At 35.1% G+C, this 14,750-nt stretch overlaps 1 protein-coding gene and 1 pseudogene across 1 annotated transcript; one reads left to right on the forward strand and one right to left on the reverse strand.

Moving 5' to 3' along the window:
- Positions 1-613: 613 nt before the first annotated feature.
- On the forward strand, positions 614-4,245 carry LOC110933541 (annotated as a pseudogene).
- Positions 4,246-12,703: 8,458 nt separating this feature from the next.
- Positions 12,704-13,279, reverse strand: LOC110933540. Its single transcript, XM_022176759.1, has one exon. The coding sequence runs from the start codon at positions 13,277-13,279 to the stop codon at positions 12,704-12,706; it is 576 nt and encodes a 191-aa protein (XP_022032451.1).
- Between the last annotated feature and the right edge of the window lie 1,471 nt (positions 13,280-14,750).

The following is a 14,750-nucleotide window of genomic DNA, read 5'->3' on the forward strand; positions in this document are numbered from 1 at the left end:
TGTGAGAACCATAAGAACAGATCTGAACCATCCAAATTCTAGATCAACGGTTTGTACTGATTACAATTAAAAACCTCTGAATTAAAAGATATTATTATGCAACCAGGGGTAATAAAGTAAATGTGCTATTTGTGGACCCCACTAAATCTCCGAACTATCAGATTGTTCCCCTTATTACGTCCGTATCCAACTACAACTCTTCCTACCTAATTCATCCATCGTTATCTGTGCTAATTAAATATAAAAAGAAATCAACTTCTATGAATCACACTTTATTCAATCATCCATCGTTATCTGATCGACCGAGAAAGAACAAGGATACGAAGAGTGTGCTGATCGAGAAAAGCTTCAATCTGGTAAGCATTTATCTCCAACTGTTCATCTTCTTTTTTTCTAATTTTTAGGGTTTTTTTGGGGGGGGGGGGCGAAGTTGAAGGGTGCTGGTTGTTGTTGAGGGAGATGTTCACCGCCGGCGGGTGTTGAAAGGGTGCTGAATATCGTTGCCGGATATGTTCACGGCGGCTGTTGATGGTGCTGACTGTTCTTGGCGGAGATATTTTTGCCGGAGATGTGTGATATTGTTCACGGGTGCTGACTGTTCTTGTTCAAAAAGATGGTGTTGACTGTTCTTGTTCACGGATATGGTGCTGATATTGTTCGGAGGGTGCTGACTGTTCTTGTTCACGGAGATGTGTGATATTGTTCACGGAGATGGTGCTGACTGTTCTTGTTGATGTGTGTTGAAAGGGTGCTGATTATTGTTGCTTGTTCGTGCCATTCGCCCCCTCCCCATAAACGATTCACGAAAAAAAACCACACAAAGAAAAATTAAAACTTATAACGGTCAAACGTGTTATGGTCAAATGTGTGATTATTGTTGTTCTTGTTTATTGTATTGAAGTCATTTTTTAACATAGCACATGAAACAAAATTTGAAACGGGCGTTTGGCGATTCGTATCAGCACATTAACATAGCACATGGAACAAAATTTGAAACATTCGTTTGGCGCATCGTTTCAGCACATTAACATAGCACATGCAAACAAAATATGAAACTAGCAAATTGAGTATTCATAAGCCTAGACTTTGTATTACTGAAAAAAACATATAGCACAAAAAAATAATGTCATACAAATTGAGATTCGTATCAGCATATTAATATAGCACAAATGGTTTTGGAGAAAAATTAATGAAACCAACCAACAAACACAACAGAAACTGATCTACGAATCACATACGGCGGCTATATCAGCACATGAATAAACGTAATTTTTATAACATGCAGATTAAATAATAACCTGGGGTAACTTCCATGGCTGATGATCCTTCCATTGAACTTCCTATGTTTGAATCTATCAAATTTACCTATCAAAACAAGGAGATGAACACCAAGCAGATAATGGGAAAGTGAGATGGGAAGTTACGTATTATTCTTTTTGTTCGTTGCCTGCGAAGATGAAGATTTCTGGAAAATTTCAAATTTTGATTTGAAATATTGCATGAATATAGGGGATAATTAAAATTTAAAATTAATTAAATACAAAAAATAGAATGATAAAGTCTAAAATACCCTTGTCTAATTTTTTTAATGAAGGACACATGTCTAATAGTGATTGGTTCCTATAGTTCTTACCAATATTAAGGTTTGTATTTGATCTCATCTCGTGAATTGAATTATATTTAGATGCATTGGTAGGTAAAGAAAGGTCTTGGTTTGTTATTGAAGTGGTAAAGGATATCACCAATCGTTACTACAGTAACTGAAAACAAATACCAAACCTTATGATGAAAATATTTTGTTCGAACCACACATAGGCATGAATTTCTACAAAGCCAGTGAACATCAAATAAGATTACAAAACCTAATCAATTGAACTCAGCACGAGATAGATGACAAAAAGGGCCTTTTTTAAGGTCGTTAACACCCTTTCATGGCCATAAATAAAGCCTTCTTTCTATTTGCTTTGGGGCAAAAACGTACAAAAGCAGTGTTATCTTACACATTGCTAGCCAACTGACAATTCTCTCCCCGGCCATTAACCAATTTCTGTACCAAGTTTTCATGATATATAAATCTATATTTTGTAACTAACCAACAAAATGTTACAACTTGAAGACAACTTTCAATAGCAGTCATCTTCAGTACGTTAAAACCTACGATAACAGACAATTAACAACCTATCACTATACAACAACCCAATACATGAGAATTAACTTTTGAGAGCGCTATGGGACACCATTTAAAGACCTAGCATTACTGGACGTCCTGACCCGAAGCAAGAATGAATATTCACGCTAGTGATGATTTCTTCGTTAAGTCATTGATTTATGAAGAGAGTGTACAAAAGGGGACATTGTTCCTGCTAGTAGAGTACCTCTCCTCCATCATCCAATACAATACAAACACCTCTCCATGCTCAAATTGTTCCTGGATCTGGGTTCAAATAAGCTAGGATCTGCATAACAAAAATGGCACTTAGGTTGTGTTTTTTAACTTGATTGATAAACCTTTTCTTTTCTTTTCAAAAGGTGATGAATAGTCTTTGTTTGTTACTCATCATTACAAATATAAAATACTACTAAAATGTGCACTAACAACCGGAAATGAGAGTCGGTCCCTGATACAGTGATGACTAAAAAACCCGATAAGCATATTACTTACTGGGTGAAATCAGCACCTTCGAAATTCAAGTAAAAAAAGCATCTGTAAATCCCTTTCAGGAAGAAGATGTCTAGAGCACAAGATGGGATATTGAAGTACATGTTGAAGATGATGGAAGTTTGCAAAGCTCAAGGTTTTGTGTACGAGATTATACCGGAGAAAGGAAAGCCGTGCTTCGGATAATCTCTGGGAATGGTGGAAGGAGAAAGTGAGGTTTGATCATAATGGGCCTGCGGCCGTAGCCAAGTTCCAAGCTGCTAACTCGGTTGCAGGAGAAAACGAGGCTGCAGTTTCAATCGGGCCTACGCCACACACCTTGCAAGAGCTTCAAGACACGACTCTGGGCTCATTGTTGTCGGTTCTTATGCAGCATTGTCATCCGCCTTAGCGGCAGTTTCCTTTGAAAAAGGGGCTGGGAATGAAGAGTGGTGGCCGCAGTTAGGGCTGCAGAAGGATCAAGCAGGGCCTCCGCCATATAAGAAGCCACGTGATTTGAAAAAGGCGTGGAAAGTAGGCGTGTTGACTTGCAGTGATTAAGCATATGTTTCCAGATATGGCTAAGATTAGGAAGCTCGTGAGACAGTCCAAGTGTTTACAGGATAAGATGACTGCAAAGGAGAGTGCAACGTGGCTAGCCGTGATTAACCAGGAGAAGGCGTTGGCCAGAGAACTTTACCCTGAATTATGTCCGCCGGTTACGCCGTCAGGATGGAGTGGTTCGTTTGCAGTTAATGATGATGCTGGTGAGTATGATGTTGAAGCAGTCAACATGAACCGGAACCCAACTTTGACGTCAGAGATGTCAAACCAAATCTCGGGTTGTTGACTGATAGAAAGAGGAAAACCCCTCCGGCAAACCAAGTAGTTGAGCACAAGATCTACACTTGCAAGTTCTTGAATTGTCCTTATAACCAACCTCTTAATGGGTTTCTGGACCGACCCTCGAGAGATAATCATCAGATGAACTGCCCATATAGAGCGCCCGTGGCTCATCGGCTCAGTTTGTCGGGGTTCCTAACTTTAACTTCGTCCAGCCAAAGCAAGCTGGTGGTTCGTTAATGGTCGAACCTGCATTGTCTTCTTTTGATCCAAGTCCAACGGCTCTTGGAGTATCTGAAGACGGGCAGAAGATGATTAACGACCTGATGTCGTTTTATGACAATAATATTCAAGAAAACAACACGAAACCTCACCCCAGAAATCACTCTGGCTCAAACGACCCGTTTCTTCAACAATCAAGCATCCAGTTTCAAGAAAACAACACGCAGCATGACCCGTTTCTTTGACCATCAAGCATCCAATTGCAAGATTAAACGACTCGTTTCGTGGTCAGTCAAGCATCCAGTTTCAAGAAAACAACTTTCTTCACCATGGATTTGATTCTAACATAACCCATTCACAACAAGCTCACCATTTCAATAACATTGGTCAGCAAGATTGTTTCAAAATGATGTTTGGGTCTTCTTTGGGTACGGATTACACAGAACCGAAGCAGGACGGGTCTGTTTGGTTCTAGTTGGAACCAAGATCATCGGAGTATTTGTAGAACTTGTAATGTTGTTCTCAGTCGATGAACTTGTGTTAATTTATGGTACTTGTATCTAAATAATGCATATTATATATAATGTCTTTTTGAGTGTAGTTAATTAGTTGGTCTTTTTAGCAGTTTGTTTGGAGGTTTGTATATATATATATATATCGTCACATTTTCTCCAAAGAGCATAAAACTTGTGGTTTACTTTAAAGATTTATGATATTTTGTAACTTGGTGAACTCCTTTGTTTATTCAATGTTTTATTATTTTTATTAAAATTTTACTTCCTTGCGTCTCAGCTAGGAAGAAAAGATACAGCAAGTTTATGTACCAAGACAACCAAGCTAATTGATCTATCTTCCCTCTATTTTTTATTCTTAAAAACGAAAAAGACTTTTATCTTTTCCACAAGTTCTCTTGTGCCTTGAGTTGAAAATTTTATGGTTTCGGGCTTTTTAAACGCACCACATTCTTACCTCCAGCGAAGAGGATCATGCCTTTGGGAGATCGAGCGGCCTTTTTACGCTTTACACCCACTTGTGGCCTCACTTTATGCTTTTCTAGCAAACCTGCAAGTTAGAAATAGATGATTTGCACTCTCACCGGAATTCCCCTTGAGACTTTTTCTTTTAGTCGGAAGACGGTTTAAAGCTGCTGCTGCCATCCAACCTAAAAAGGGAACTTGCAGCAATACGAAGTCTTCCTGGATGAACATTTTAACACAAAGACTTGAGACTCGACCCATTTCTTTTAACATTAATTATTATGTTGATATCTTAATCCGAATAGGCTTGTTTATACAGAAACACATTTGAAACTGAAAATCAATAGCAACTGATTGCAAAAGGCATGACAAATTAAATAAGATGAGTCTTATAAAGCGAACGCCAAAGACGACGACTACAATTTTTTTAAATCAAAATGTGACTACCATTAAATCAAAACTAAAAGTAAAGAAAACTTACAATTGAAACAATGCAGCTAAAGCTGCAAATCTTGGCCTTTGTGGAATCTGAGAAAAGACAGAAGATGAATATGGAGATTGGGTTTGAGTTCTTCATAGTTCACTTGGAGGAAAATTGCTTTAGAGCTTGACTTAGCCAGTTGACAGATCTGATTATTGACCCAAAAGTAAATCAATTAAAAGCAAATAGCTAAAATCTTGTTCTGTTCTAGGTCCCAGCAAGCATTTAATTTGTTTGTCATCACCAGCAGCAGAGAACATGTATGTAGGTATGCCTGATGCTAACAGCGAGACCTGCAATATGAGAAATTCGATATTTGTTTCAGATGCTAAGTGTATGGCATCATCTGAGGTGGCACATGTAGCGGGTCAAAATGTGTAACCAACTAACCGGGAATATACGTTAGTTTAAGAACCGTACCTCTAACTTGTTCTATAGTGTCAACCTTAACCGTCCTGATCCAGTATCCCAAATCTGTCAAAAAAAAATCCTTTAGTGTCAGTTTCAAGAAAATATGTATAGAAGCACTCATTATTGAATAAAACAATTACCTTAATCGTTCGATCTGCAGAGAACCACTTGTTATTTGGACTAAACTCACCCACCCCAAATGGCCACTAATGACCTGCTGCATATATAATAGCTCAGTTTAGTCACGATAAGCAAGGCCAAAAATCAGATTCCTTAAGCAAAACCCAATATTGATAACTTCAATTTATTTAAGTGCTAATAATATGCCATTATTATTATTTTACAATACAAACATTAAATCAACTTATCATAATCAGGGTCACAAAAACCACCTATACCTAACAATACACTCGAAGAATATGTATATTTGATATGATACAAACAAACAAAAATTAAAGTACTCATAAAAAGATCAAGATTCTTACTCTCTAGTTTTTCCATAAGAGCTGCTGCAGTTGGCAGATTCCTACAAGCGGCGAAACCCTAGCCGCCGTCGCCAAATCTATTCATTTCTAGATCCAATCTTGCTTCTACGATTTAGGGATTCTTTTGAACAAGATGTAAAACTTGTGAGAGAGAGAAATCTGAGTTTCAAAATGGAGAGGGGAGTGAGCGGGAATTGAAATATTAGGGGCATGTTTGGCTTACCTTATTTTCAACTTTTGAAAAGTCCTTTTGGCCAAAATAAGTCAGGAATTTCTAACTTTTGGCAAATCCCTCTCACATAAGAAGAAAAGCCAAACACTTTCAAAAGGACTTTTGCCCTTCAAAAGTCCTTTACCCTCAAAATAAGGAATCCCAAACACCCTCTAGAGTGAGACCGGCTTATATCCCGTGTAACACACGGTTCAAAAAATAAAATTTAAAACATATGAATAAATATGATGTTGTTATAAAACTAGAGATCAAAACTTCCTCAATATGAAATATATCTCTCTTAGTAATTTAGGGGTGTTCAAAACCGGATATCCGAAAATTCGGATATCCGAATTTCGGATATCCTAAATTTTCGGATAGTAGATTTCACTATCCGAATCCGTATCCGAAATTTCGGATATCCGAAATTCGGATATCCGAATTTTCGGATACGGATTCGGATAGTGAATCGGATATCCGAAAATCCAACTTTTTATTTAATTTTTATTTTTTTATTATTTTTTTCATATTCGGAAACGGATATTCTGGATAGTTTCGGATATCCGAATATAAATTTTCGGATGTTTTTCGGATATTTTGGATGTTTTTCGGATATTTCGGATATTTTCGGATACTTCGGATATTCGGATATCCGAAAAAAATGAAAATTAAATTTTTCGGATATTTCGGATATCCGAAATATCCGAAAATTTTGAAAATCACTATCCGAATCCGAATCCGAAAAATTCGGATATCCGAATTTCGGATATCCGAAATTTCGGATATCCGATATTTCGGATATTTCGGATTCGGATATCGGATAATTCGGATCGGATTTTCGGATACGGATACTTTTGAACACCCCTACTTAGTATCCCCTATATTTTCTCTTTTTTCGTATATTGAATCACAAGATCGAATGCTGTTTATATAGAAAAGAAAAGGAAATAAAAACAAAACTGGTGGGGCCTATAAATAATAATTCGAATGAATTATTTCCTTTACTGTGCGCTTTTACTGTGCATATAATTGTCATCCACCGAATGAATTATTCATAACACTCCCCCTTGGATGACACTTTGCAAATTTTGGGGTAATTAAGTACTGCCTCATTAAAAACCTTGCTAAAGAAAAACCCAGTGGGAAAAAACCTTAGCTAAGGGAAAAAGAGTGCAGTCTATAGCTCCCCCTCAAGTTGCAATTTGTAAGGCATCATATTCTCCATAAGTGACGCATGCCAATGTCATGAACGTGTTTCCTGAAAGTTGCTGTAGGTAGTGCTTTTGTGAAAAGATCGGATGAATTGTTGCTGGATTGGACATATCTCATCTCGACTTGATTGTCTTTAATAAAGTCTCGAGTATATTCAAAAATCTTGGTGGTATATAAGAGTGTAACTTGTAATACTCCCCTGATTTCATTATGTATCGTTTAAGCCTTCTGCGTAGATCTTTTAGTTAATATTTTGCCACTTCATTCCTTGATGCGTAATTCTTTATGTTCGCAAAGTTGTATATCTTCATATGAGCCTTCTAGTGCCTCTTCTTATAAATAAATATCATAAGATCCATAACTGTGATTTGTTACATTCCCTACATTTACAAAACTAACCAAGCTTGTTTTGATAGGTTAGAAAAATATAAATTCATATCTTACATACCTTAGATGTATTGAAATATTTGTTTTAACACATTCTAATGTCTCCTTGCTTGACACATGCGATATCACACCAATAAATTCATCCAAGATATATAAATAAATATATATATATATATATATAAGCTGAATAGCTAGCAAGAAATATTAATGCACAATTGTGATTATCTATAATATTTCTTGACTCGGAATCTCAACTTTGGTAGGAGATCAAAGTAGTCATCTGTTATAAGAAGTGACTGAATAACCTTTAACGTACATAAAAGATAAGCTTTGTTCATACTAAAACCGACCCGATATATTCTAGATGGACTTACCTTCATGCCTGAACTACAGGTCGAACAATAATTACATTATATCAAGGTCTTTCAAAAATTATCCCTCTAAAAGCTCGACAGATTCTCTCGATGGTGCCCAGATATCATCACTGTAAACTGGGATTATAGTGAACTTTTAGGAGAGGACTTTTGATAAAGATGGATGATATTATCAAACTCATATTGCTCTTTATCATAATATCTAATGAGTTGTACAACACTCAATCCAACTATTTTATCCATACTATCCTTTTTAAGTTTATAAAGATACATTCATGAGGTTTTGAAACCAAAGCTTCAGACATTTACAATCATTCACTTACTTCTTTTCACTTTGAAATGTATGTGCATGCACTCTTAGGAGTTCTATTACATAAACCTCCTCATTGATTTCTACATCATATGCAAAGATGTCTTGAACACTTGCATCATTTGTATAATACATATTGTACCATGCTTATACATTGTACATTGAGATACCATAATCACCAAGTACAGGTATTCTATGTATGTTTATTGGTGCACAAGAATTATATCCATAAGATATTTTCACTTAACCTTATAAGCACTTAAATGCTTTAGGATACTCATCAGGAGTTCCAATTATATTCAACGTATTCAAATATGAATCTGTATACAACAATCATATCATTCTCGAGAACTTATTTTACATGATTTTAATAAATTAAATCCTTGAGGACTTTCATGTAAACATTTAGTATCCAGTAATTCATTACTTTCATAAGACATGTATCAATTCTCTTTATATTACCAGACTATTTAAATACTGGAAAATGAATTATACTTTAACCTTCTAGTTCATAGTTTATAGTCTGAGGATCAAGATGACATGATAATTCATTTCACTTTTCACTTTCCAACTGCTTGTTATCTCCCCCTAATGTTGGGAACATTCATTCACTAAAGTGAAAACCAATGAGCCATGAACGAATTTCTCACTAATGGCTTTAAGTATTCAATCACAGACGATTGTTTATACCCAACATATTCTCAAACCTTTTAGAAGTCCCATCTTTGTGCGGTGAGTTTTAATATATGTCGCACAACCATAACCTTTGATGAGACATCTTTGGTTCCTGACCAAAAACCAACTATATGGGGAGAATTATAACTTATTGGCTTGATGTGAATTGATACATGAACTTTTGCTCTCATGATCATACACTTTGCAAACACATCCAGTGATTGTCTCAATAAATCATGTCCAAACTACATGAAGTTTTACGTGTATTGCAATGATCATTATGTGAAATTGATTTATTATCAAAATCATTATATCAATCTGGAATAATATGCTTGCTATCACATTAGCTAAGCCATAATCACACAAACTTCAGGTTGTGGATTTGATAACCATTTAGACGATGCATCGATTTAAAAACACTAAACGGTATCATGTTGGATATGTATATCCTTTGCTTATTCCAGAATACTTAGGGATTTACACCCTACTTTCATTGATTAACTTTTCTTGAGAACAAAAATTACATTTTATAATTTTCTAGAAGGATCTGTTAGTTCTTCAATACATTTTACATTATTATTTTACTCGGTGTGGTCTAACCGGTCATGCCAACTGATTATGATTCATAAACTTCTTATTTATGATCATATATGTATTACTTGTAAGTAAAAACACAAAATAGAATGTATGTATTAAACAATTTAATCATAATAATTTGATAGTCTATTATGATTTGAACAAACTTACATTATATAATGAATCAAATTCAGACTCAGAATCATAAGGTGGTGAAGGTGGTAGAGTTAGTTGCATACTATTAGCTATTTGTTTTAGCATGTCTTCCAACCATTTATTTCTTTCTGTCAGTCGTTTTATTTGTTTAGACAAATTTCGAATCTGATCGTTTAACCTAGCCACTTCGACTCCTATTGAATCTGAAGGTAGATTCAATTGAGGTACCGTACATGATTCTGTTATATTAATTGGTGGCAGTTGTTGTTCTACTTCGTTTAATAGTGATTGGAAAAACTGTTGCGGTAATGGTGATTGCAAAAATGATTCTGATGCTAACTGCTCTTGGAATATCATGTTTTCATCAAACAAAGTTTGTTGCATCGTTGAATCTTCCTCGAAAACTAAAGGTGAGATGTTTTGTAAGATGTTCGGTTGAGATAGGTTAGTTGTAATATGTTCTTGTACGGGTGGCAGCTGTGGTTGTAGATCAAATCGATAAAAAGACGGTCGAGGAAGCTGCAACAATGATTGTTGTAAATTTTGTGTTGAGGTACTTTCTAAGATAACTTGAGCTTCCTCCGACTGGAATGGTTGATTTAGTATATAATTATGAACAGGGGTTAGCCTAACAGAGTTAAAATTTACAATCCCAGATGCCTTTGGTGGAGATAATCCTTGGATAATCTGATTACTTAAGACACCTAATGATTTTGCTATTTTTGTAATGTAAGACCCTCCCATGAGACTTCTCAGAGGATTTGTTTGTTGATTTAAAAGATATGTAGCAAGCTCGTGGGCAATATTACAAGGAACTTGCTCAAAAATACTATGCAGATGGAAAAGGTCGGTAGCACTAACCCTATGTTGATTATTCTTGCGCCCCGTGATAGTGTTGGCTAAAACACGATGCATATATTGATAACGAGGGTCTATGAATTTCATAGAATTATTATTGTTACACCACTCTTTCGATGAATGGCTTAGCCAGTATTCTTTCATTTCCTCAGGGGAATAAGAGGTTGATGCCTCCGTAAAAATAGGTTGTTTAACTTCTTCATCTGTATATATGCCCAGATGAACTGCGAATTCTGTTAATGACATATTATAAGATTGTCCACAAAGTCGAAAATGAATAGATTCATCGGTAAGACTTTTATCATATTTGAAATAGAAAGTGGACAAGAACTCATATACAAGTTCATCGTATGACGGTTCTAGGATGTCGAAGAAACGACGCCAGGGCGTATTAGGTGGTAGTAATCTCGCCAGTAAACCACTTGGATCAAACATTTCCATCTGATACCAATCAATACCGCTAATAGAAAAAACTTCAAGATTCTTGAGTTTTAGATACCTCTCACGATTGGGTAAATCAGTAAACCGAAGGAATCGATGAATGTTTGCTGCATTTGAAGATTCAGCATATGCTACTGAAAGATTTGCCATTTGAATATTTGGTTTTGTTGAACTAAGAAAAGTTTGGGTATGGGTTATTTTGGGTATGAGTTGAATTATATCAGAAGTTGTAGCTTATGTGTAGATTAGCTCGAGTAGTGAGTTTCTTATATAGATAAGAAAATTTAAGCTTACACCATACGTTTGGTTAAGGCTTCCATGATACGTTTTGAAACAGTTCACTGTAGCCAGTAAATGTTATATGGCATAAATAAATATTAGATGCATAAACAAAAATGTTAGGTACATAAATAAATGTTAGTAGTCCCATGATTATTATATCTCCAGAGCAATAGGTTCTCTGTACTAATTTTAATTTATCACAGAACTATATTATAAGTATACATATATATAAAGGAGAAACGGGATCTAAAAGATCATCCTAAAGGTGTATGGTTTTACAACTCACTGGTGCACCCTTAGGCTTTCAACCTATATATATGTATATATATTTAAATATATGAAATTCTTACATTGAGTATGGTAATAGCTCCTTTGCTTTTGTTGATTTGCTTGGTTGACAGCGCTCGTGCTGATAACGTGTTATAAAACTAGAGATCAAAACTTCCTCAATATGAAATATATCTCTCTTAGTATCCCCTCTTCTTTCTTACAGAATATTTTCTCTTTTTTCGTATATTGAATCACAAGATCGAATGCTGTTTATATAGAAAAGAAAAGGAAATAAAAACAAAACTGGTGGGGCCTATAAATAATAATTCGAATGAATTATTTCCTTTACTGTGCGCTTTTACTGTGCATATAATTGTCATCCACCGAATGAATTATTCATAACAGATGTATGATTTTTTAAAGAATAGAAAAAAACATGTAACCAAGTAATTTAAAATAATAATATTTTGACGCTTGTCAGTTCGATTTTTAATTTTATGAACATAAGTTTCAATTTAGTAAGTTGTTTAGGAAATATAAGTCAACATCTTCATTTTTTAAAATGTCCTATGAAATGTTTGTTTAGAGTATGAAATAATAGAGATTAATGTAAATAATAAAAATAAGTAAATAAATAACAAACTAAATAATTTGACATGAAAGATGTACAAAAAAAATATATAAACATACTTTACAAATTTCTAAAAACTTCTTTGTATACAACATTTGATGTTGTATTTAAAAGATTACCATCACTATCTAGAATAACAACTTTGAGGCCATCTCGTCTTGTAACTCTTGATAATGCAACATATAATTGACCATGTGTAAAGACTGGTTTTTTCAAAAACAAACCAACTCTGGAGAGAGATTGTCCTTGACTTTTGTTTATGGTCATTGCAAAAGATACCGCAAGCGTGGATTGTCTTCTTTGTACCTTAATGTGAAGTTTTTTTTGCCTCTAGGTATCAATGTAATTCTAGGAATATAATGACGATCTCCAATGTGACTTCCGGATATAATCTCTACCTGTATAACACGCTGACCCAAATAGACCGCCTTTAATCGAGTTCCGTTACACAGTCCACTTTTTTGATCAATATTTCTAAGAAGCATAACCGGAACACCTACCTTCAACACTAACCTATGGTTGGGCAAACCTGAAGCTTTAATTCCATTAAGAATATTCGGTGAGCATAAACTGTCATCTAAATTCTCATTAACCATTTCTGTTGGACATATACTATCTGAACTTAGATATTGCTTTTCTTCTTCAGGAAAAACTGAGAGCAACCGGTCGTTAATTTCTTGAACAACATCATTTTTTGGAGCCAGGATTGCTCTTTGATGGAAGAAATTTTCATCATTGAAATGATCTAGAATATACGGATATACAAACTCTATTAATGGGATCTGATGAGTCTTTGATGAGAAGATCTTCGGGTATTTGTATTTTTGCATCACCGTCATTGATACCACCAACATTACCTTTCCCTATATCCAAAAGCCATTTTGCAAAGTCCCTAGTTTTCTCTATTTCAACTGAATCATTTGAGGTACTCAACCTCAAGTTTTTTGTCAATTTAAGGACCCTGCAATTTCTCCAGATGTAAGACGAACTTAAAGAAGCATTTACAATTTGTTGTCTACTTCCACCTGGGACCACCGGTAGTATTTGTCAGAAATCTCCTCCAAAAACTATAACTTTTCCACCAAATGGTAATTCTGATGATGCTCCAGATGCAGATCTAAAGATGTCTTTTAACGATAGGTCCAAAGCTTCAAATCCATGTTTATGTACCATTGGAGCTTCATCCAAGATAATAAGTGATGTTTCTTGTAATAAACGTGCAAGGTCGCTGTCTGGCTTTATGAAGCAAAAAGAATCCTCATCTAAATTTATAGGAATTTGAAATCGGGAGTGAGCAGTCCTCCATCCTGATAGCAAAAGAGATGCAATTCCACTTGAAGCAACACTTAAAACAATTTTGCCTTCCGATCTTATAGATGCACATAAGGTCTTCCAAAGATATGTTTTTCCAGTTCCACCGTAACCATAAACGAAAAACACGCCTCCTTTGTTGTTATCAACCGCCGTGATGATTTCTTGATATATAACACGTTGTTCATCAGTTAGTGAAGAAAAAAGGTTATGAAACTCTTCAGCTAATATCTCCTTGTCGTAAGCCAGCTCTTCACTAAGTAAAAGATTGTTTGCGGAAGATATACAATCATGATTAGGAAAAGGCATTGTTGAAAACCTTTTTAGAGTCGAATTATTTCTGAGAAGAAACTTTCCGATCTCAAACAATGTTAGGTTTTTAATTTGATCTTCATTAAGTACTAAACCTTTACAAAATTTAAAATATTGTTAAAATGATATAAATTACATTACTTTAACATTTGTTTATAAAATAATATAATGGATAATACTTGGATGTTTTAAAGTAAGACGTCGGTTGTAGAGAATGTCATATGACAAGTAAGTGAATGTTCTTTCCCACACTAATTCAGGTCTAGACATACTCTCGGACATTAACATTGTACAAAATAAACTTCGTAACTAATAACCCGAGCCTGTGAAACTTGCTTCTACAATTGCTTCAACATATTCGCTGTCATAATCCAAAAGGCCATATGCATGCATCTCTAAAAGTAGGGTATTCAACATCATTCACTGTTCTAATATCCTCGAATGTTTTTGGACCTTTCACCTTGTTCAACAAAATTCTTAAATAAAAAGCTTCCCCAACAGAAGGAGAAACTGAATGAATTCTGCCGATTGAAAACCCTCTTTTTCTTTGTTTCCACATACGTTTGTTGCTTTTCCAAACAAATTTTGTAGGGAATTCGACATAAGTTAGTTGACGTGCTTCTGGGTAACTTTGATTGCAACGAAACCACTCTAAAAACATTGAAGCAGCCACTGAAGGTTTATCTA

Source organism: Helianthus annuus, chromosome 4 (genome assembly GCF_002127325.2).
Source record: "Helianthus annuus cultivar XRQ/B chromosome 4, HanXRQr2.0-SUNRISE, whole genome shotgun sequence".
Classification (NCBI taxonomy): Eukaryota; Viridiplantae; Streptophyta; class Magnoliopsida; order Asterales; family Asteraceae; genus Helianthus; species Helianthus annuus.